Source organism: Gadus morhua, chromosome 18 (genome assembly GCF_902167405.1).
Source record: "Gadus morhua chromosome 18, gadMor3.0, whole genome shotgun sequence".
Lineage (NCBI taxonomy): Eukaryota > Metazoa > Chordata > Actinopteri > Gadiformes > Gadidae > Gadus > Gadus morhua.
The window spans coordinates 14,212,305-14,235,967 of NC_044065.1; the positions used below are offsets into that span (position 1 = coordinate 14,212,305).

Consider the following 23,663-nt stretch of genomic DNA (forward strand, 5'->3'; position numbering starts at 1 on the left):
TGTGTGTGTGTGTGTGTGTGTGTGTGTGTGTGTGTGTGTGTGTGTGTGTGTGTATTTTAATAAAGTTAGACATAATGTAATGGCGGAGCCAGGACTTTCTAACAGGCCACGGCCCGCTGGCCTGCTATATTTCAAACAGCCTGCTGGCTGATGCCAATTACAATGATTGACAATAAAAAAAAAAGCGGTATAATTTTAAACATTAAGCATGTGATATTCATGCCATATTTGATGGACGTGGTGCATAATTGGTCATAATCCGGGCAGTGTACGTGTGTCTGTGTGTGTGTGTGTGCACTCCAATCTGCCAGTATCTGTGTGTGTGTGTGTGTGTGTGTGTGTGTGTGTATGTGTATGTGTGTGTGTGTGTGTGTGTGTGTTTGCTGGTGTGTGTGTGTGTCTGTGTGCGTACTTGCCTGGTGCGTGCATCTGTATGCTCTGACCTGCCGCAGTGTGTCTGTGTGTGCGTGTGTCTGCGTGTGAGCACGTGCACATGCGTGCGCATGCTCGGACCTGCCGCGGCGGGCGCGTGCGTGTGCCCGATGAATGGGTGTGTGCTGTCACCTGCTGCTGCGGCGTGCGCGAGCGTGCGTGCGTGCGTGCGTGTGTGTGTGTGTGTGTGTGTGTGTGTGTGTGTGTGTGTGTGTGTGTGTGTGTGTGTGTGTGTGTGTGTGTGTGTGTGTGTGTGTGTGTGTGCACGTGCGCCGCGTGTGCGCTCTCGGACCTGCCGCGGCGTGTGTGGCTCCTGGTAGCTGGGCAGGATCTTCAGCACCACGCTGCCGCTGGCGTCCTTCAGCATCTCCTGCAGCACCCGCGGGACGTCGCCCACCTCCTTGGCGTTCACCTCCTTGATGATGTCGCCCACATGCAGCAGGCCCTGCTGGTCGATCATCCCGCCGTGGAGGATCCGGGCGATCACCAGCTCGCCGTTCTCCACGCGGAACGTCACGCCCTGGTGCGTCGATGGGGAGGGGAGTGTCGCACGCAGACGCACGATGCACACACATACAAACGCACGCACGCACACACACACAGCATGCAAAAAATTTACAAATGTGAGCATATTGTCAATGCACATTGCACACATGAGATAAAGATGTGATAAAACAGACTTCAGATCCCAGGTGGGAGATGTCGGTGTACCTCACCAAGCACACACACATAAACACACAAAACCGATGTAGACTGATGAAACCGACCTTGTACAACTAATGAACATAGATGCGGAAAATATGTACACCTTAAAAAAAACATGTGGTGCAAAATATTAATAAGACTGAATAATCACTGTAAATGTGTCCTTTTTTAATTCCTCTTAAGAGCTTAACTGCATGTCAAGCATCTCCACAATTACTATTATCCCATCCACATTCATAATCCATAAAGCACCTCCAAATGCACCAGTTAATCCCTGAACCTAAGACAGCCTTCAAATCATTATATCTCCCCAGACATTCCCCCGAATATCACAACGAGATCGTCTCCCTGACCCCTCGACCTCTGACCCTCCCTCGGTCCCAGGTCCTGGGGGTCAGAGCAGTACCTACCAGGTGCTCCCCGGCCACCTTGCGTATGCCCACCATGCGGACGGCGTCGGGGGGGACGGGCTGGCTGTTGAACGCCGCGTCCATGAAGGCACACGGGCTGGGGGGCGGAGTCTCGAAGGTCTTGGACGCCACCGAGTCGTGCGTCTCCAGCAGAGACTGCGGTCAGAGAAGGCGGTGACGACCAATCAAATGTAAGCATTAACGACTCTGTTAAGAGGTTGATCAATGCTAAGTAATAGTGTGACGATAGTGTTAGGGAGGATTCGACAACGCTAAGAATACAGTACTGATGTGTTCTGGTTTGTTCATAAAAGCAGTATGGTTTGCAAGTATTGTACAGTTACATTATTTGATATACATGTTTATTATAGTATAAGAGGAGCTGATTGACAGACAATGTTTGGATGGATGTGATAGGGGCGAGGCAGAAATATAGATGAAAAACTGTATTAAGTTAAGACTCACTGTGTGTGTGAACCCTCTCTCAGATCCTTCTGCTAAACTGCCTTTGTTGTTTTTAGCTCTTGTTGTTGAGATGTACCACCGCTTTATCTCAGAGACGCGACTATTAAACGCTATGTTAGCACCACTATATGGAGTCAGCCAGAACACAACACTTATTAAAAGAACCGTTTCCCAGCCGCCTGCCGTCTGTTTTCTCTTTTTTTGAAACTCCCTCATGCCGCACTTGTCATCTCTGTAGTTCGTCCAATTCATGACGCCGGTTCTCGGCCTCACGAACAGCCACACTAAAGCCTCGCAGGGACGAGAGCTAACCCGTCACCGCGGGGATAAGACTGGGACGCCGGGTGCGGCGGGAGGCCCTCACCTGGAAGTGGGGCTCCTGGAGGATGCGCGCCAGCTCGTCGGCCGCCGTGCTGCTGTCGGCCAGCGGGCTCAGGTCCTTCAGGATGTCCTGCACCAGCTCCATGTTGTTGTCCCGCACCGCCTCCAGCTTGGGCTCCTCAAAGTGCTCATGGGCCTGGGGGGCGACACACACCGACCACAGGGGGTGGAAGGGGTCCTCAGGCCCCACGTTCACACTGGTGCTTGGTTCAGACATGCTGACTGATGCCACACGGTATAGCGACGAGTGAAAGTGTTCAAGGATTTAGCCTGTGATATAAATAGTTGTTTAATAAATATAGGGCAAGCTCATCATTTTAATATGTCAGCAACTTTGCGTTGATGTTTTTCTAACATGCTTTTATTCATAGATATTATATCAATATTTATTGACCTAGTGTATCATCTTTTACTTGACATCATCCTTTTTCATTTATGTTTCATGTATATTACATATATATGTAACTTTATATACATTATATATGTCACTTTCATGGGCATCGAAAAAAAGAATTGTGAGCAAACATTCAGAGTGGCTGGATGGTTGTATTCCCGTGTTTCAGCAGGGGACAAACATATCAAGGCTGTTTGTGTGTCACAGCAGAGACTACAGGACTGTAACTTGAATATAAAATAGATTAAATAAAAGTTTAATGAACAGTTGAAGCAGAGTTCAGGAGTAGACTAAAGGCCGGGCGAGTTCAATAAAATGTGGAATATCTCACACACGCCTGAAAACAAAGGGGCCACATTAAAATGGATCACTGTTTCTAGCGAGGTGGACAGTGTTAAGGTTCACAGTAAAGCCAGGGATGGAGTCACCTTATTATTTTCTATTTGTCTCTCTAGCTGAGATAAGCGTGTTGGCATCACCTTGACATCAGATGTCAGCAGTTTTCCACAAATGAGGCCAGGTTCTTTATAAAGTCTGATTCCCCATATTTTAAGTCAAACGTGTAGTTCATATGAAAACAAAGCCCTGGACATGAATTTTTTAGATTTAAAAAGGTACATTTACAGCCCTATTGGTCAAAGTCAGCACTAGGAGTCCACACCGCAGTTAATCTTCTGCCAATGGCTGCGGTGAGACATCCACTGATTCTGCAGGTCCATTTGTTGTGATTTAGGAGCGCAGCGAAGAAGGCAGGCGAGGCGAGAACAAGTAGCATAAAATAAGGCGACGCGCACAACTCATACATTTTCACTGAGAAAAAAAAGAAACCGATAACCACAACAATAACTCAAGGTAAACTTCACACTGCCTGCGTGGGAGGATTCAAAAAACAGCCAGAAGCACTGTGTGTGTGTGTCTGTGTGTGTGTGTCTGTCCGTGTGTGTGTGTGTCCGTGTGTGTGTGTGTGTGTGTGTGTGTGTGTGTGTGTGTGTGTGTGTGTGTGTGTGTGTGTGTGTGTGTGTGTGTGTGTGTGTGTGTGTGTGTGTGTGTGTGTGCGATTGTATGTGTGTGTGTGTGTCTGTCTGCAGGTAGTCATATAAAACATCACATTGGTGTGTGTGTGTGTGTGTGTGTGTGTGTGTGTGTGTGTGTGTGTGTGTGTGTGTGTGTGTGTGTGTGTGTGTGTGTGTGTGTGTGTGTGTGTGTGTGTGTGTGTGTGTACCTTGGTCCCTGTCAAACACCATATTTGGGGAAGCAAGAGGGCTTTACTTCCCTGTGTTTTCATTACTTTCTCTCTGATGGATCTGGAATAACAATATTGTTGTTTTTTCTGTCGTATTTGTGGGGAAATGTCTTTCCAATCCGTCACAGCGGGGCTCTGCCTCCCACTGTTCTCTGAATGGGGATTTACTTTTAAGGTGACCTTCCCCAGTGGAGGTAATAGCGGTGGAGACGGGGAGGGTGGAGGAGATGCAGGTGGTGGTGGTGGTGGCGCCATCAGCGGCACCAATACGTTGATGACTAGTGAAGAATGGGCTGAGTGTGTGACTTGACAACACTTTGCGCCAGAGATTGTCAATCTCCGGTCAATCTAGATTGAACAAGCTCCCCTTCACAGGGGGTTTGAAAACATCTCAGGCCGAGGAAGCCTCTCTCTTTCGCATTCTATAATCTCTCTGCAAATCGCGATTTGCAGAGAGATTATTAAAGGTGGTGAAAACGATCATGTTGCACTCCCCCCCAGAGCCCAGTCAGGCTAATAGAGAAATAAATGAATAACATTCCCGCTTAGGAGGATTCCATTTGTCAGGCGACTGCACAGAGTCAAGCACCCATGGGTGATCCGAAGGCCATGTTGTTTGTTTGCAACTGTCCCAGTGCAGGGACACTGTGTTGTTAACACAGCGTTGTTCACATGCACACACACGCACACGCACACACATACACACAGGTTCCCACGTTCACAAAGACACGTACGCATGCATGCATGCATACACACAAACAGGCAAACATGGTAAAATGCATGCTCCCATGACCACACACACACGCACACATATTTATAATATATGTATGATCATAAACAGGAACACACACACACACACACACACACACACACACACACAGTCCTTCAGGAAACAACACAAAGCGTGCCTTGGCAAAAACCCTGACATCTGATGGAACAAGCTGTCCAAGTCTGAGCCAAGACACTCACACACACAAAAACGCAATACACGGGTTGCTGAGTCAGGAGCACAGACGACCAACTGTGACGTTCGACCGACCATCTATCAATGATCTTTATTCTCTTCCGTGGCGTCAACTGGGAGGGAGCAACGACAAACGGTGCTTAGTAGATCAAAAGAGCCCTCGCGGTCCAAGCTTTTATAGGCTTTGATTCATGTGGTGAAGGCTCCGTCGAAGAAGAGGAAGAAGAAGAAGGGAGCTGTGTTCTCTGTAAGTATTGGAAAGCAATCTTTAGGGCAGTCTGCTGGAGCAGTTCTTTCTGTGGACTGAACCTGGGGTTAGATCTCACACACACACACACACACACACACACACACACACACACACACACACACACACACACACACACACACACACACACACACACACACACACACACACACACACACACAATGTTTGGCTAAGATTTAAACCTGCACCGTGTTATTTTATGAGCATTTCACTCTGTTCAAACCGTAGCTCAACACCAAGAGTCCAAGCCAGAATACGAGCCAGTCCATCCAGGGAATCTTCCTCTATAAACCATTTTCATGGTGATCCACTTTTGTCACCACCCCCACTCTCACCGTTAGAAAATGAAATTGCTATAACTGTAGCTCCAACTTAAAGCAGAAATGCACTCTAAAACAGCTAAACACATAAAACGATGCCTTGATAACTTTGTAGGTGCACAGATTGTTTATTAAAAAGGGCAATTTATACAAACAATACCATCAGTAGTTCACCCGTCAACGGCAAATTATTTTTAAGACTCGATAAGTAGATAGGTGAACACAGAGCTTGCGTGTTGTTGACGGATGTCACAATCTCTGTGTTCGTTCCTCGTTTTATATGTTAGGCCCCGTATTATACTACCAAAGAAGTGTCGGGCTACTACTAGCCTTTTAAGGGGTTTAAAATAGCGATTTCTTTTTAACCATAACACATGCCCCTATCGTTCCAAGTTTATAGCGTTTTGGTAGAATCGGCTAAAAACAGCCAACTGAAGAATGCGTCTGTATGCGCTTCTTTGCTCCCAAACGAACATTCCAACTCGTTATCATACTAAACATATCCCAGATCCATTTAAATGAGGCCTACAGGTCAGCTGCAGACCAGGGAGATGGAGCGGGCAGGACTCTGAGTTCTCTCTTTCTCTCTCCCTCTCTCTCTCTAGGCGAGGGGATGCCTCTCTACAAAGCCCTCCTGTTGGGGATGATGTCGATTGGACGCGTGGCAGCTTTTAATTTCCTCGACCCATCATTTATTTCTCTACTTGGCCGTATCAATATTTTGTACGCCGGCGGGGCACTCCAAACAATTTCATCTTGCAGACTGCAGATGAATACACGATATAGCCGCGAGTAATATTTTTGCCCTTCTCGTAAAATAAATCAGTTGACGATCCAGTGCAAAAGTGTGCCGTTTACCACCATGGTTCGGAATCTTCCGAGGCGGCGTGCGTTCAACAATGTGACTGTCGATGTTAACACCAGTGACGCTGTAGCTATGTGTCATTGAGTAGATTAGACACACTGTCCAACTCCGTTAGCCTAATGGAAAATCCTGACATTTACGTATCTGCCCTGCCGAACTCAGTAGAAAGTAAATCGAATACACACAATAATCTGAGACCTTTGTGTTCCTCTAAAAGCACTGTTATTCAGTCTATTTCAGATAATTACAGTTTCGTTTGCCACACTTTCCTCAGGGTGCCGGCGGTGCTTTTTCAAATCGACAGACTGCTGCGCTGCTCGTTGCTCATGAACCCACACTACCTCCCCGATGGAGCTGCATTTCCCCAATATTTTGAAAAGAGCTTCCGTGGGGATCGAGGCCAGACCGCCCTGCAGTGAGAGGGAGGGACTAGAACGTGGCCTCGCGGGATGGGGAAGGTCTCAGAGGGCTGCAACTCTGTGGCAAACAACACAGCAGTGGCGCTGCATAAATGCCAGTGTCAGTACGTTTCGCTTGCTCTATAATATATGGAGCAAGCGTTTATTTTTTTGTGCCAGGCCTTGCAGGGTCTGCTCTCCGCCTCGGATCACGTCAGCAGATTCACGCTTAATGAGATTTACTCATCAATACGCAGGGGCGGTAACGGCACCCTTCCCCACCACTCTTAGACAAACACACACACACATACACACACACACCCTTATCCATACATACACACACACACACCCTTACCCACACATACATACAACACACTCTCACCATCACAGAACCACGTAATCAGTATGAGGTGAGGTACTAAGTGCAGAGAGAGCTAGAGAGGGAAGAGAGATGGAATGAGAGTGACAGAGAGACAGAGACAGAGACAGAGAGAATGAGAGTGACAGAGAGACAGAGACAGAGAGAGAGAGAGAGAGAGAGAGAGAGAGAGAGAGAGAGATGGAATGAGAGTGACAGAGAGAGACAGAGACAGAGAGAGAGAGAGAATGAGAGTGACAGAGAGACAGAGACAGAGACAGAGACAGAGAGAGAGAGAGAGAGAGAGAGATGGAATGAGAGTGACAGAGACAGAGACAGAGAGAGAGAGAGAGATGGAATGAGAGTGACAGAGAGACAGAGACAGAGACAGAGACAGAGAGAGAGAGAGAGAGAGAGAGAGAGAGAGAGAGAGATGGAATGAGAGTGACAGAGAGACAGAGACAGAGACAGAGAGAGAGAGAGAGATGGAATGAGAGTGACAGAGAGACAGAGACAGAGACAGAGACAGAGACAGAGAGAGAGAGAGAGAGAGAGAGAGAGAGAGAGATGGAATGAGAGTGACAGAGAGACAGAGACAGAGAGAGAGAGAGAGATAGAATGAGTGTGACAGAGAGACAGAGACAGAGACAGAGACAGAGAGAGAGAGAGAGTTAGAGAGAGACACAGACAGACAGACAGACAGACAGACAGACAGACAGACAGACAGACAGACAGACAGACAGACAGACAGACAGACAGACAGACAGACAGACAGACAGACAGACAGACAGACAGACAGACAGACAGACAGAGAGAGAGAGAGATGGAATGAGAGTGACAGAGACAGAGAGAGAGAGAGAGAGAGAGAGAGAGATGGAATGAGAGTGACAGAGAGACAGAGACAGAGAGAGCGAGAGAGAGATGGAATTAGAGTGACAGAGAGACAGAGACAGAGAGAGAGAGCGACAGAGACAGACACAGAAATTTAGAAAAAAAGGTTGAAAAAAAAAAACAAAGACACAAAGAAAGTAGGAAAGGGGTTCAGATGTATGCTCCTCAGACTCTGCTCTTCAGTCAGACCAGGAGGTGTTTGATGCCGTGCTCCCTGCGGATCTTACACCATAAAAGTATGAAAACAAAAACAAAAGCGCCCCGACCACACGTCCTAACCCCCCTCCACCTCCTGTCTCTCTGCCGGCTGCCCTGAGAGAGGGGTCTGCGGCCCCCCCCCCCCCCCAAGACATCTCATGTTTAGGGGGATTGACGCTGGGTTCGGATTCAAAAAAGGCCTTTTAATAGCCTCCCTGCGTTGCAGTGCTTAGAATGATAACAACAGTGTCCTTCTCCCCGCACACATCTGGAGAGACGCCTGCGTGAGGCTCCAGGACAGCCGGCGGCACGGTGGTTTAAAACGTCAGGGAGCCGTGACTCCCCCCCGTGGTAACGTGGGTGGCTTCTGATGGAAGTGCTCGTCAGGAAGCGGGAGACACGCAGATGACACGCAGAGCGCGGAGATGACACGGAGAGAGCGAAGGCTTTGACGTCGGGAAAAAAGAAATCCGGTGACACGCGCAGGAGGGGAAGTGTGGAGCGTTAAAGCTCCATGTTTTCTTCCCCTGTTAACACCTCAATGGGACCGTGACATCAGAGCCGGAGCTCTCCGATTGGTCAGTGTGAGGGGAAGACTTCTTCTTACACTGGCTTCTGGAAGAAGGACTAGCAAACATCTGGTTCCTTAGCGAAGAGAGTGAGAACGTATAAGTGGCGATTGGTGAGGATTAGGTCGCTTTCAAGAAATAGGATCAATAGCAATAATCCACTCATGAGCATTTTTGTAAAAAGTATTTCCTCGATTAAGTACCCTTTCCGGAGCAATTTGTTGGAAAGAGCGCGTCTCTATTGAGAACCGAGAATGTGTTAACGAAAATGGTTAGGATTTATTTGATAAAAGAGTTATTTATGCAAACCTGATGCAACTTAAATATTGAAGGCCAGACTGAAGGTAGCTCAAGCAGTCCAAGAAAAGCTCATTTCTGATACTTTTGGTGAAAGGTTGGTTTACATCCTTCCTGGCAGTGGTCCAAATAGAGGTCGGATAAACTCTGCCAGGAGCGTTGGACAGATACTCGGTTCTCATGGAGGTTCTTGGACGAGCTCAGTGAGATGTAGGGCACCCCGGGGTGCCTCCACCTAAAGCATCGTCCCGTATAGAAAGTCTCACTCAGGGGCGATGAACAAAAGCAATAAACCGAAGTGCGCACGCGCACGCGCACACACACACACACACACACACACACACACACACACACACACACACACACACACACACACACACACACACACACACACACACACACACACACACACACACACACACACACTCTCTCTACATACCACGGGGCTCTCCATGATCCCCTTGAGGAAGATGAGGTCCAGGTCGTTGGCCGTGGTGGAGCTGGTGCTGTCACTCAGTGTGTCCAGACCCTGGTGCATGGCTAAACACACACACACACACACACACAGGAACGCACACACACACACACACACAAAGAAGAAGAAAATGACAGTTAAAGGTTATTTTACTTTCCGTATTTGGCAATGCTCATGAGACAGACTGAAATGAAAATGGATTTAATGAGAAACAGTGCAAGTAGTCGACGTATAAAATATGACATTGGGTTGTGTGTGTGTGTGTGTGTGTGTGTGTGTGTGTGTGTGTGTGTGTGTGTGTGTGTGTGTGTGTGTGTGTGTGTGTGTGTGTGTGTGTGTGTGTGTGTGTGTGTGTGTGTGTGTGTGTGAAAGAGGGATGGGCTGATATATAGAGAGGGTGGAAGGTGCCGTCACCCTTCTTGAAAGGTAATTTCTGCTCTGTTCGGCTTTGTTGTTACTTCCTGTGAACTCTTAAGAAGAAAATCTATCTTCCTTACCACACCTATCACTCTCCCACACACACAGACGCACGTACGTACGCATGCTGACACACACACACACAAACATACACATACACACACACACACGCACGCACAATTGAATGTGCACAGTTGGGACATTCAACCTAATTAACATCTCTCTCAGTACACAACCTTTTCCTCCTCAGCCAATTTATCTCAACGGTTTTCTAAATGTCACAATAACTTTGCAGGATAATGAGAACCTGTTGTAAGTAAAAGTTTGATCACTCTTGTGTGACATGAAGGAATCTAGTAATTATATTCCTGGGGGGGTTCTGGACTGCTACAGCTCTCCATGCCCCGGAGACTAAACGTCCTGTTGCTGTGAAAGACAACCACACACAACTCCCACATCCTGCCTTAGAAAAAGAATAGAATAACTATAAACTTAAAAGGCTCTGACATCTGTCAACCGTAATAGGCCAGGGAGAGCGGCAGAGGGGGAAGTGACATCATTAACAACAGACACCCCGTCAGCCCTGCTGGGTTTCTGGCTGTGTTATGAACACGGTGGGTGCCTGAACACAACATCAAACCAGGCATTTACCAGAGGAACAGATTGAAGGAGGGGAAGATAGACTTTGTTTGGCAGAAAATACACTACGTCTCCTGTGAAAATAACATAGCGGGTCCTTTGTTGTTTTAGTTTATTCATTATCAGGATCATGAGCTAAAAATACAGCAGCAACCGGCAATTAACATGAAGGACTGTGATTGGTGCGCCAAACAAGATATTCTTGCAGTCAAGACGGAGCCCTCTCCCCCTCCCCGTGCCTTAGTAAGGGCATTTAGAGGGCACCAATTAAGAGAGTCGGCTAATCAGTTTTTGGCTCCATTAGAGATCCATGACAGAGGTAGTCTGGAGGGACCGAGAGAAACAGAGAGAGAGAGAGAGAGAGGGACACAGAGAGACAGAGACACAGAGACACAGAGAAAGAGAGACACAGAGAGACAGAGAGAGAGAGGGACAAAGAGAGACAGAGAGAGAGAGGGGGACACAGAGACAGAGAGACAGAGAGAGACAGAGACACAGAGAAAGAGAGACACAGAGAGACAGAGAGAGCGAGAGGGACACAGAGCGACAGAGACACAGAGACAGAGCGGGGGACACAGAGAGACAGAGACACAGAGAAAGAGAGACACAGAGATGGATAGAGCTGTAGAAACCAGACGTGAAACCTCCTGAATTATGTGCACCAGATAACCCAAACACACTGACGGCTTCCAGAAAGGCAGGTATTTACTCGTAATGTGACTAATGAGTGTGATGATATCAGGTGCACTTCAACTGGAAGCTGCTTGATGTGTTTGGGTTTGTAGCCTCATTTAATCAAGGCCAGCCAATGAAAAAGAGCAACAGATTTTTACTGATATTTTATAAGAGAGTTATTGAGCTGAGTTGAATAACAGTTTACCGCTGACTGTTTTGATGCTCCTTGAGGATTGGGGACAAACATGATTTTTTCCGTATCTATAGTGAACGTCAGTTTTATTTGTTCAATGGATCCTTTTTATTCAGACAAATTATTTTTATAGAACCTAAATCGTCTGCAATTATTCACTGGAGAAAGCAAATGAACGCGCCTAGGACTGAAACCAACAAGCATAACAACAATATGATCTATAATTAGTCAAATTAATTAGTATGCCTTCACAACACCAAAAGCAATCCAAACAGCCTTTGTTTAGCTAGCTAATCCTAAACAGGTTGGAGTAGAATAGAATGACTTCAGGGAACTTACTTCTCTGAAGTCAGTTAAAGTGGTTAGAAACAAACCATTCAGACCCAGACAAATACTAAAGGTAATTTTCTGTAAAGACATCTAATCAAATCAAAAAGTTTTGTGTTGATTTAAAGTGAAAGTGGCGATGTATTTATAAGGGGAATCGTGTTGACTCCGGTTAACACATCACTGTTTCCTACATTACCCAGAATCCCTTCTGTCCCCAACCTATCCTTGAGAGCCACGGTGGTGCATCCTGGGTGGATGCAGCTGATAGCGGCCATATTAACAAAGCCTGCATTTGTACAAAGAATGAATACCTGTTAATGATGGTTTGTCAGCGGGGTTCGCTGTGTATTCTCGTTGTGTGTGCTGTTGTGACGTCCGCTCGACTACAGAAAAACGACCAGAGCCTTGGTCAGGATAAGAACATAAAGTGGAGGTTTCAGCCTATATTTGTTCTTTCGCAGGTGTCAAGGGCCCTCTAAGAGAGGTAAGGTCAAGGACCTGCGCCTCACCGAGACAATTCGGAGCTCTTCACGGTGGTTTTCCCTCATGCTCTCGGGCTCACATTATTTATGCAGCCATCTATTACCCTGCGTTGTGTCTGCCACCCTGCTTAAGCGGCCCGGGTTTGTAGTCTGTTATGTTGAAGGTCATCGTGGCCTCAAGGAAGTGTCCTCGATACGGTGTTAGTAAAACTGGATGCTTTCACTTATTCATTCAATCATTCCAGCCAAGGAGGGCTAACAAACATACAAATGCTCAAGCGCGCACACACACGCACGCACGCACGCACACGAGCACACACACACAGATCCTAAATAAGTCCCCAGCTCATTCGCTTATCAAAGACTGATCCCATCACTCTTGTTTAAAGCCGTCGCATAAAGCGCTCCCTGAGAGGACTTTCTTATCTGTAGCGACATAAATCACCGGCTGGGATTGTTGACAGACAGGCCCTGCGTCGCCTCTGGGCACCAAGGGAGCAGACAAGCCCCGCCCACCCCGGTTGTCAAGCAACGGCAGAAATATATATACCGCGAGTGAGATGAAGACATCTTGTGTCTCAGGAGAAGAGAAGTGGTGAGAGGGGGAGGTCGGGGAAGGTGAGAGAGAGAGAGAGAGAGAGAGAGAGAGAGAGAGAGAGAGAGAGAGAGAGAGAGAGAGAGAGAGAGAGAGAGAGAGAGAGAGAGAGAGAGAGAGAGAGAGAGAGAGAGAGAGAGAGAGAGAGAGAGAGAGAGAGAGAGAGAGAGAGAGAGAGAGAGAGAGAGAGAGAGAGACACAGACAGGCTGTCTCTCTGAGAGGTTAGGAGGTATGGCAAGAGGTAGTGAAGGAAGAGAGGGAGTGATGGAGGGAGGCAGAGAGGAAGAGAGACAGACAGACAGAGACAGACAGGATAATGCAAGAGGTAGTGAAGGAAGAGGGAAAGGGAGAGAAGGAGGGAGGGAGGGAGCGAGAGAGGGCCGGACTGAGGACTCGGCTGTGAGGAGACTACCCCGATCCATACGACATCACTCGCCAACAAACAGACCCGGCCTCTCCCGGGGGTGCCCGGTCGTCCCGGGTCGTCTCCTCCGGGCACGGCTCAGATCCCGTGGATCAGAGCCGGTCCAGAGCCGGGACGGGTGCCAGCCCCGCCGCAGTGGGCCTGCATAATTCCCTTTAATCACCGGCACCACGCTGCCTCGTCTGCACTTTCCCCAAGAAGTGGAGGCACCCTGACCCGAGCCGCGGATTCTTTGGTATTAATTTAGTGAGGTATAATTCCCGGTATGAATGATCACTCCACTGAATCATGATCCCGGGCCGCTATTATTCACTGTTCATTCATTCTCTGCTTTCCATTTTTTCTCCTGTGACGTTCGCTTTCTTTCTGCATCTATAGACTTCATTTATTTCCTAACTCTCTTCATTCAAGTCTTGGTCAGCCTCTCTCTACCTCTCTCTCTCTCTTTTCGTTTGTCAGGTTCATTGTTATGCCAATCGTCCTCTCTCTCGCAGACACCAGGGACCACACTCCCCCCTCTCTTCTTATCATTCCATCATTCTCCCGGCCTCCTTTCTCTCTCCCTCTGTCTCTCTGTCTCTCTCTCTCTAACTCATCAACTCTGTGCCCCTGTGTATCCTGTCTGATCAGGACAGCAAGGACAAAAACAAAAGGGGGGGGGGAAAGGCAGGGGAAAGCAGGCCACATCCTGTGTGTGTGACAGCAATGTTCTGGTCCGCACTGTACTACACAGTGGTACAGAGTGCTCCCCGACACAGGAAGGTTGAGTCTCCGGGCTGCCAAGTTTCTCTATAATTCATGGAGATTATTAAAGATCCCACTTGCGTTGAGGGCCTACTTCCTGCTCTGGCTTGTGTTGCAGCACTCAGCACTCAAGAGTCAGCAGCACATAGAAGGACTGATCCTGCCTACATCTGGGACGCTGAGCTGCACCATTACGAAGACAAGATCTTACACAAAGACCTGGATGGCTTACTCCTGTTGTATGTTGTACGTCCTGGCACTTAAAAATAGTTTTTAGTACTGTGTAGCATCTTATCCTAGCTATCTTTGTTGTATATGGAGAATTGGGTTAACCTAGCAATTGTAAGTGCTTGGCACTTGATTCTTTGAACATCCTTACTGAACCGAGAGATAAATGTTGTTTCTCCTTCTTCTGACTGATGTACTTATTGTCACTTTGGGTAAAAGCATCTGTTAAATGCCCCAACTGTTAATGTCAATGTACTCAACGTCATTCATTGTCCCCTAATATAAAAAAGGTCATTTTGAAAAACAAATAGCATTTTATCCAAATGACCCAACAGTTCATCCAGATAGGTGTCATAAAGGAGCAGATGTAGAGGGTAAGGCTACTTCCTCGATGTTCGGGCAAGACATAATGGGCATCGAACACGGAACCTTTTAGCTGGGAGTCAAGGACCAACCTATAGCTAGACTTTCCTGCCCCTATTCGGTGACCATATAATGTGTTGAGGAAGACACTTGGTAGAACACCTTACAAACAACAGAGGTCTGCACATCAGAATGCCTTTTTTCAGATTTTCCGTTTCTGTTACTCCGCCACTTTGTGATGACTCTAGAGAGTTGTAGCACTATAAAATCCTGAATCAACGTAAATATACCGCAACCTAGGCTTATCAAAACGTTGTTTTGCCACTTCTCGCTTGAGAAACGCTGAGGCAGTATTAAATCGCCCCAAAATGAAAAAACGTATTCACGATTATGAATCGACTAGTAGTTATGACCAAAACGCCATTACTACCGACAACATTCTTCTGAAATGGAGTAGGTCATTGCAATGTGACGTCACACCCTTCAACCACCCCTGCATCACATCATTCCAATTCGCTCTGGTTTCGATATTCAGTTAATATAAATGCATATCATTCAATATCAACCCCTATCCCACTTCCCTTGAGCAACAGCAGCAGCAGCCGCCGTTAATCTCAGCCCCCTTCGCTCCATTACATCCCGACAGCCTCCGCCAGGTCGCTGAGTAACCCGTTTACCTCAGTGCATGTTAGCCCACCCAGCCACCTGCAGCACCACCCCACACTGGGAGACCACCACTCTGTGTGTAAGCAGGTGCCTGGGATCAGCGGAGACGTGACCGAGAGAGTAGGCACTTGAGTGGTCGTTTGAGAGCCGTCGAAGAAAAACAAAGTCGGGAGGATAAGTTTGGTTGCCCAAAATAAATAAATAAATAATTAGAGACCCTGCCAAGAATAAACAGTCACAGAGCTTATTTCATGCTTGGCCGGCTGTGTGTGTGTGTGTGTGCGTTTTTTGTTTTTGTGTGTGAGGTGCTCACCCAAACTAGATTCTAGCAAGCAACAGAAAGAGGCACACACACACACACACACACACACACACACACACACACACACACACACACACACACACACACACACACACACACACACACACACACACACACACACACACACACACACACACACACACACACACACACACACACAGAAGGGGGAGGAGGAGCCGGACCAATGAAGAAGACGGAGCCAGGGTTGTTGTCATGATTGCTGAACGCTATTGATTTGTGTTCACAGACAAGCGTGAGCTGAACAGCAAACGGCGGGAAAGGAAAAGTGGCGAGACGACGCACGAATGCTGGTGACTTCACATTCAAAGCAGAAGCGCCCGCCCGCTGAACACCACCAGCCCCCACCAGGGAAAGCCTCAACCTGTTAGCTCATCGCTAGAGAATAACGACTGTGGCTGATAAGAACGTGAGCGGTGTGTGGCGCCACCACCACACCAACCCCAACCCTCACCCCCACCTGCTACCTAACCTACTAACGGCAGATAACAGATAGTGGAACAAATAGTGCGGGGGGGGGGGGGGGGGGGGGGGGGAAGAGAGAGAGAGAGAGAGAGAGAGAGAGAGAGAGAGAGAGAGAGAGAGAGAGAGAGAGAGAGAGAGAGAGAGAGAGAGAGAGAGAGAGAGAGAGAGAGAGAATTTTCTTATATATATATATTTGTTATTACAGAAACGGTCTACAATCATGCACAGTGTCACATATTGGGCATGAACTGTATCCGTGTTTCCATTGATTGTGGTAAAGGGTTAACGGGGGGGAGAGTGACAGGGAGGGAGGGGAGAGATAGGAGAGGAGAAAAGGTGAGCAGTAGAATGGATGAATGTTGGGAGATCATTATGACAGTGTAGATTTGGTGTCAAAGCTGGGAAGTGAATTACATCATGAACCGCAGTACCCGCACTTCAAACTAATTTCCCTTTCTGCCGGGTTAAATTCATAAGCATAGCTAGCGCGACACGGGGAAACTCTTTGAATGTCATGTAAACAGCGTGCGGCGGTGCAGTCGGCATTTGCCACCGTCAAAGCTCTACTGCTGACTCTATTAAATAACATTTAGCATTTGAAATTATTTCGCTCTGAGTAATTTTTTTGCTCTGAAATTACTCATCTTATCCCTCCGGCCGAAGGATAAAGACTAAACTGTAGTTTTCTGGGGTTAAACCAGGTGTGGGACGTCCCTGTGAACTACTCGCACTCAACACGGCTTTGTGTGAATATATTTTTTAATAATGTCCAGAAGTTTTTCCAGACTGTTTCAGAAAAATTACCAAAAGCGTATTCCACAAATGAAAAATAATTGACACGGTTTAAAAATACCTTAATAATTAGACTCCTGTGACTGGATTTGAAAACCACTGCTCAGTGCTCACGAGTACAGAGCAGACTTGGAGTACGCCGTAGTATCGGATTAAACTCTCCACCCTCCAGCTTAATCAATGAATGCTTAGTCTATCCCTGGAGGTGGTGAGAGGTGTATGTCACAGAGGGCAGCCCTCATCAGCCCGTTGAAATAGGTGTGTTTGTGCGTTCATCACAGCTGATTAACCGGGATGAACATGTTTAGTGATTAACAAGACGGAATGCCTTCCACGTCCTGTTAACCCTGTAGACTGTGAATGATGAACCTACATTTTTCGAGCTAGCCAGAGAACCCTTGACAAAGTCTTGATGTATTTCAGCATAATGGTGATGCGAGTGGGCGTAGTGAGATGAACAGATTCGCTGAGAACACCTTCTTTCACTGGCAACTGTTACGCACCCAGTTTAGAATACTGATCTGGATATTACTTTGGCCATAAAAGTATTATAGCCAATTCGAAATAGCATAAACCATACATGGTTGATATATGATGAGGTATTATGATTTATATTCAATACCAAAACGGTTACTAAACGATGGTTATTATGACCAATTTATGCACGTGGAGTGGGTGTATGTAGTAGATGTATTGTCATGATATAGAAAAGGTACCGGTAACCTCATGAATTCTATCGACCATTTGAGAAATTCAATTTTATTAAACCTTAGAAACATGTGGATCTTTCTTCTTTGTTTTCTTAGGGCTGTTTAAGGACTGGAATTTGGAAATTAGAAGGTTGGAAATACTATAAATCTATCATAGTATCTAATAAATAAATGTATCAATGACTGATTAGCCTCACAAATCAGACTTTAGATGACTTCTCAAAAGGCTGAAGGCAGACGATCTCCAACTGGGTCGGTGAACATAGCGTTTTCCTTTGTTTTGACCCAACACGTTTCCCAAAGCAGGGATTTGTAAGCACCTAATTGCATAGACATTGAACACTGTAAGAATGCACTATTCCTACCCTTTCAGAATCAACATCACAAAGCTAAATCCACTTTGGTCTTATGACATTTCCGACCCTGGAAGTTCTGCTTTAACATGGACTGCTGGATCGGAGATGACCGACGATTATAGACAATGCGTGAAGGAGCAAGTGGCAGCAAAGGGCATCACCATTGTTTCGTTCAGCACAGATGTATAATTGTAATCAGCCACAGAGTTATGGATATTCTCTGATAATATCGCCAAGGGGAAGCCTAAGCATTGCCAATAGTAAGGGAGCGAGCAAGGCAGCTTCCTTATGCAACCCCCTCACGTAGATCATACTCCTCTGATACATGATCTCCGACAATGAGATAGAATTCCCTCCCTGTGTGCATCCGAAACAACCCTTCAAATGGGTCTGGCTTCTCCACTACCATATAATATTCATTTATTTATTGATGCATTTATTTTTGCCTCCGTCAAAGGCTGTCTATTGCCATGGCGATGGTCATTTCCAGCTACATGGATGTGGAAGGTGGGGTTGTTTGGGTGGAGATGCATCTTCTCATTAGTGTGCTGAAGGTCAGCATTGTAGAAACACCAACATGTGATATTTAGTGACATTTCACCAGGGTGGACGGCAGTTATGGATAGCCCTCAGAAGCAGCGAATATGGATAGCCCTCAGAAGCAGCTACCATGGATAGCCCTCAGAAGCAGCTACCATGGATAGCCCTCAGAAGCAGCTACCATGGATAGCCCTCAGAAGCAGCTACCATGGATAGCCCTCAGAAGCAGCTACCATGGATAGCCCTCAGAAGCAGCTACCATGGATAGCCCTCAGAAGCAGCTACCATGGATAGCCCTCAGAAGCCGCTACGATGGATAGCCCTACAAAGCAGCTACCATGGATAGCCCTCAGAAGCAGCTAACATGGATAGCCCTACAAAGCAGCTAACACGGATAGCTCTCTCAAGCAGCCACCATGGATAGCCCTTAGAGGCAGCTAACATGGATAGCCCTAAGAAGAAGCTACCATGGATAACATGGATAGACGTAAGAAGAAGCTAACATGGATAGCCCTACAAAGCAGCTAACATTGTGAGCCCCCAGAAGCAGCTAACCTATATAGTCCTCGGAAGCAGCTACCATGGATAGCCTTAAGAAGCACCTAACCTGGATAGCCCTCAGAGGCAGCTAACATCGATAGCCCTAAGAAGAAGCTACCATGGATAACATGGATAGACCTAAGAAGCAGCTACCATGGATAGCCTTAAGAAGCTCCTAACCTGGATAGCCCTCAGAGGCAGCTAACATTGTTAGCCCTCAGAAGCAGCTACCATGGATAGCCTTAAGAAGCAGCTAACATTGATAGCCCTCAGAAGTAGTTAACGAGCCCGGAGGCGCACACATTGACAGTTTAGGTTAGAATATCAACAAAAAAGGCTAGAAATAGAAATATATAATGGCTTATTCCCCTGCAATATATTCCTCTACATAAATGATTCATAATATGCACATATTCATAAATGAACATCTGGTTTGAGGCTGAGGTATTGTCTTGTTGTAGATAATGAGCAGCTTCGCCTTTCCAAAGGCATGACCCAATCCACTTGAAACAACGGTGCGCATCTCTCCACTAAATCAAATGTTATCTCTGTTAAACACATGGCTAAATACCACCGCCTACTTAATGTACACACTACTGTGTATGGCCAAACACACACACACACACACACGTCTAACATCTGCTATTCTATCAAATGTAATGATGTCTTTTCCTTTCTGTACATCTCTCTTTCTGCACACACACACACACACACACACACACACACACACACACACACACACACACACACACACACACACACACACACACACACACACACACACACACACACACACACACACACACCTGCATCAAAGTGATGCATCTTGGACAGACACAAGTACAGATAGACACATGTGCATACACACACTCACACACACAAACTAAGAAAACATGTTCTTGCATGCATATCTGCCTTGCTCTGGGAAAAAAAGAATATGATGAAAACCAATTCATTTACAGGGAACTCCTGAAGAGGAAAGTCGTGAGCCAAATTAGGAAAAGTATGACGTAAAAGTAGGAGATAAGCACTGAACTGCTGCTCGCTAAGGAGAAGAAACGTCTAAAGGATGCCAGCAAAGAACAGCTTCACACTTGGCTCATCCTTCAACCCATTACTCCTTGGCATGAGACCCTGATTGAGTCACTTTATAATGAAGGCAATGTATGGCAGCTCTTGATGAGCGAGGCTGTGTGTGTAAATATTATCAGTGCGGGGTCATTGGCATGCAGCCGCCAACACCAGCAGATGGAGAACCGCTATCCCCTATGGACAGTGGGTTGCCCCGCAATCTGTAATATCTTTCCTTTATCAGGATTTTTCGCTTCTAGCGGCACATCGATAAGGATTTTATTTTCTCTCTGTTTTTCCTACTCTGTCTCTCTCCCCCCCTCTCTGTTGCTCTGTCTCTCGTCGTTGAATACACTTGAAATGCTTGCCTTGAGAATATTCTAATTCAATCGAATACCAAACTGTATTGTTACGATTTAAATCGGATCATTTGTAATGCATGGGCCATCTGGAGGCTAGTCTACTCCTTGTGCTTTTCAAGATTGAAGCCACACACACACACACACACACACACACACACACACACACACACACACACACACACACACACACACACACACACACACACACACACACACACACACACACACACCTGTAGGTGCCATCAGGGCCCTGCACTTTGTCACTGTCATCATCATCATCATCATCATCATCATCAACCGACTCACAAGTCTCGGGAGAGTCACAACAAGCCTCATCCCCAAAGTCCCCCCAGATGGTACTGAGCCTCTCACTCAATCTTCTCATCATCCCTCTGACCTGTACTTGACCTGACCGCTGATCCAAAGGCATCACCTCATAGCGTTCCCAAGATTTCATCCAAGCTCAATCCAAACCACCTTCCCTACAGCACCCTGCCATCAGGGTGCTGGCAGGGTGCTGTTGCTCATTCATCCCCCCTCTCCTCCAACCCCAGCCTCATCACCATTCATTCATCCAGGCGTTGGCGTAGCGACCTCGCTGTCGGCCAGCCACGCCCCCTTACCGTCTCCTCCCAGCTGGAGCTCCAGCCCCTCCAGGGAGGGTGCAGAGTCCAGGTCCAGGTACACCCTTCCAAACAAGCCTCCTGCCATAGTGAGCACCGTAGAGAGCGCTGCTCACACCCTGCTCACACACAGACACACACAGTGCTCACACACACAGTGCTCACACACACAGTGCTAGCAACCTGCTCACACACACAGTTCAGACCCTACTCACACACACCGTGTTCACGCCTTGCCCAAACACACACAGACAGTGCTCACACCCTGCTCGCACACAGTGCTCACTGAGAATCACACACAGTGTCTGAGGAAGCCAGAGGGATCAGCCTCCTCCTCCTGCTTCCTCTCTCCGCTTCCTCCTCCCTCTCGCTTTCTCTGGCGCTTCTCTGCTTCCTGGCTCCCCTGTCTCTCTCTCTGTCCTTTTTCCCTTTCCCTCTCTCTGATTCTCTTCTCTCTCTCTCTCTCTCTCTCTCTCTCTCTCTCTCTCTCTCTCTCTCTCGCACAGTCCCCTCTCTTTTCTCTCTCCCTCATGGATTCCGACTACCATCTACTCCCCACCGTGTACCTCCCTCCCTCTCCCCCTCCCTCCCTCTCCCCCTCCCTCCATCCCCATCTCCCTCATTCCCTCCAGCTCCATCATCCTCACTCCCCCCCTCCATCTCCACCTCCATCTCCCTCAAGCTACATCTCCATCCCCTCGATCTCCCTCTCCCCCTCCCTCCGTCTCAATCTCCCTCCCTACCTTCATCTCCTTCAACCTCAGCCTCCATCCCTCCCTCAGTCTCTCCCTCCTTCCATCTCCTCAACCTCTCCCTCCCTCTCTTCCTCCCTCCCTCCCTCCCTCTCTCCCTCCCTCCCTCTCCCCCCTTCATCCTTCTATCTCCCCCTCTCCCGCCACATGCTCTTGAAGTGAGTCTGTCGAGGCTACACATGATTGAGCATATCTTCCCCCTCCCCCTCTCCTGGGATGAGGGGAGAGAGCGGTGTGCGTACGTGTATGTGTGTGTGTGTGTGTGTGTGTGTGTGTGTGTGTGTGTGTGTGTGTGTAGGTGTGTGTGTGTGTGTGTAGGTGTGTGTGTGTGTGTGTGTGTGTGTGTGTGTGTGTGTGTGTGTGTGTGTGTGTGTGTGTGTGTGTGTGTGAGTGTATGTGTGTGTGTTTGTGTGAGTGTAGGTGTGTGTGTGTGTGTGTGTGTGTGTGTGTGTGTGTGTGTGTGTGTGTGTGTGTGTGTGTGTGTGTGTCCATGAATGAGGAATGGCAAGTGTGATGCTTTTTTGCAGAGAGCGGACTGAAAAACATTCTCACATCTCCCACCTCTTGGCTTCTCTCTGCCACGATGTGGTGGAAGGAGTGGGGGGGTGGAGCTTAGTCAATGTTGGGGGCGTGGCCTTGTATCATAGCGACGGGCCTGAGAGACATCATTAGGTCATTACACAGGCGCACTGCTAGAGGACTAAGATGCAGTAGGTGGCTTCGTAAGAACCTCAGAGAGCAGCGCATCGGGCGGACTGCGTGCCTGCACAGAAAGTAACCAGCCCCGCCGAAATTGACGTTTTCTTTCATCGAGTAGACCTGAAAGGGTTTTGGAGAGGCAATTTGAGGTACGCTTCCAAAACACCGGCATGAATCGAAACCGAGCCAGCGGCAAAAATACCAGCGCCTCAAAAATACCCTACCTCAGAAAACACACATTGTGAATGACCACTATGAGGACAATAAACTGTGGACAACATTCACCTCATCTGACCGCATGCCCATCGATCATCCCCTCCCTCCCTCCCCCTCTCTCCCGCCCTCCCCTCTCCTCTCCCTCCCTCCCTCCCTTCTCCTCTCCCTCCCTCCTTGCCCCACTCTCCTCTCCCTCCCTCCCTTCCTCCCCTCTCCCTCACTCCCTCCCTCCCTCCACCTTCCCTCCCACCCCTCTCCCTCCCCTCTCCCATCCTCCCTTTCTCCCCTGGCTGGGTGCCGTGTTCTCCGTCACCTCACCTTATCCAACACTAAAACGTTTTAAAAGATGGCAGAAAGCCAGCCGCGCACCTGTAGGTGAGAATCCTGCAGCATGATTTCCCTTTATCCCTTCCCACCGGCCTCGACTGTCTCTCCATCTCTCCCCCACATCGGGGCCCAGAGGACTGCCCTCACAACTATGCACGGTATTATCTTTTGATATTACCGTGGATGTGGTTCTGCTGGCAGTGCTTCAACAGCGTTTAAGCTTTCTATGAGAGCATGCGAGGCCAAAAGGACCACCCACCGACACAAGAGCCTCGCAACGCTATCCTCTCACACACACTCACGCACGCCGGACTTCATCTCAATGGACAACGATCCACAGCCGCCCATGAGACGGGTTATGTAAGATATATATTGATGGAATATGAAGAATACTAATTTGAGCAGGAAGTTTCAGCCCCCACCATTTCTCCTCTCATTAAGTCACGTAAGATCTTGGAGGGGTGACCGAGCACCCAACAA

The 23,663-nt window shown here is 47.8% G+C and overlaps 1 protein-coding gene across 2 annotated transcripts in view; it reads right to left on the reverse strand.

Annotated features, from left to right (window-relative positions):
* mpp2b (MAGUK p55 scaffold protein 2b) overlaps positions 1 to 23,663 on the reverse strand; it is a 41,040-nt gene that overhangs the window by 10,778 nt on the left and 6,599 nt on the right. The window contains exons 1-5 of one of the 2 annotated variants that reach the window (XM_030340607.1): positions 21,190 to 21,575; positions 9,598 to 9,698; positions 2,377 to 2,529; positions 1,548 to 1,703; positions 725 to 952 (exon numbers count right to left, since the gene is read on the reverse strand). In XM_030340607.1, coding sequence (XP_030196467.1) covers positions 725 to 952; positions 1,548 to 1,703; positions 2,377 to 2,529; positions 9,598 to 9,698; positions 21,190 to 21,277 — 726 coding nt within the window. In that variant the 5' untranslated portion in view covers positions 21,278 to 21,575. Of the gene's footprint in view, positions 1 to 724; positions 953 to 1,547; positions 1,704 to 2,376; positions 2,530 to 9,597; positions 9,699 to 21,189; positions 21,576 to 23,663 lie in introns of those variants that run through there. The other variant, XM_030340609.1, reaches the window with a different exon arrangement.